The sequence below is a fragment of the Solanum tuberosum genome, unplaced genomic scaffold (assembly GCF_000226075.1).
Source record: "Solanum tuberosum cultivar DM 1-3 516 R44 unplaced genomic scaffold, SolTub_3.0 scf00016, whole genome shotgun sequence".
NCBI classification, from domain to species: Eukaryota; Viridiplantae; Streptophyta; class Magnoliopsida; order Solanales; family Solanaceae; genus Solanum; species Solanum tuberosum.
In genome coordinates, this window is record NW_006238942.1 from 883,234 (window position 1) to 884,369 (window position 1,136).

General features: G+C 33.3%; 1 protein-coding gene across 1 annotated transcript; it reads right to left on the minus strand.

Annotated features, from left to right (window-relative positions):
* Positions 1-247: 247 nt before the first annotated feature.
* LOC107063278 (uncharacterized) lies at positions 248-903 on the minus strand. The gene is made up of 2 exons (XM_015314933.1): positions 729-903; positions 248-654 (listed from the first exon to the last, which is right to left on the minus strand). The coding sequence occupies exons 1-2, from the start codon at positions 882-884 to the stop codon at positions 367-369; spliced, it is 444 nt and encodes a 147-aa protein (XP_015170419.1). The 5' UTR covers positions 885-903; the 3' UTR covers positions 248-366.
* Positions 904-1,136: the final 233 nt, after the last annotated feature.

Sequence of the window (1,136 nt, forward strand, 5' to 3'; positions counted from 1 at the left end):
TTTTGGTGCTATCTTTGGTTGGAATCAAACTCAATTTTGCGTGTAACCAAACAAAACTTGAATGATTATGTTGAAATGAAGTCCTCTTTTTGATCAGTTTTGTTGTTGCCTTTTTATTTGTAGTTGAACATATTTTTGAAGTTTCTTAAATGGTTGCCACAATAATATAGACAAGAGAACCAAATACATTAACAACTTGTTCAAATCATAACTATTTCAACAACAAAGACCAACAATAACTTGAGCATTCAACAAGTTCCATCCTTCAAGTTACACACACCTACAACTAGCAAGATCAAGACAATTAGCTTAGCTTCTAGTTACACACACCTACGACTTCAAAAACTTGAAAGTCACTAAAGATGTCTATGGCAATTTTGGTTGCACACACCGACAACTTCCATCCTTCACATTCTTGGTTAGACTTAAAAATAGAAAACACACAATAATAATCAAAACAATTAGCTTCAAGTTACAACATTTGTTCTTCTTTTTCTCCTTCATCACAACTTGGTAACTTGGAACACGACTTTCATAAGATGCCAATACTTCTTCCAACTCCTTAATTCTCTTTGCTAATCTCGGAATTACGTACTTAGATCGTATATCAACATCTTCACGATCCCTCCATCTAAAGAAGTTGCACGCATCCTCCTAAAATACGCAAAAAAATAAATTAAAGAAAATACATAAACAAAAGATCTCCATAAAAGAATTAGGAAACATACACGATAGCGTGGACAAGACCAAAATCTTCGAGCTGGATTGTGCTCCGACCATGAAGTTTGCATTGATAGTAAGTCACCATGTTTGCATCGCAATTTCACTCGCAACATCGGATCATTCTCATCATTACAAATACGATTCAACATTGCATTTGACATTTTCAATCAAAACCTAATCACAAAATTCAGAAGAAACTAAACCATAAAAAACTTTAAATTAACGTTTTATACTGGAAATTAAAAGATAAAACGAATTCCTACCTTATTTTCTTGGGGAAGATGATGAAGTCGTCAAACAAAGAGAACCAACATTGATCTTGCTATGGAAAAAACCATGAAATCGAAAAATTAGGGCTGCCAACAGCTATTTTTGGGTTTAAAATTGGGGAAGATGACATAAATTGATTATAT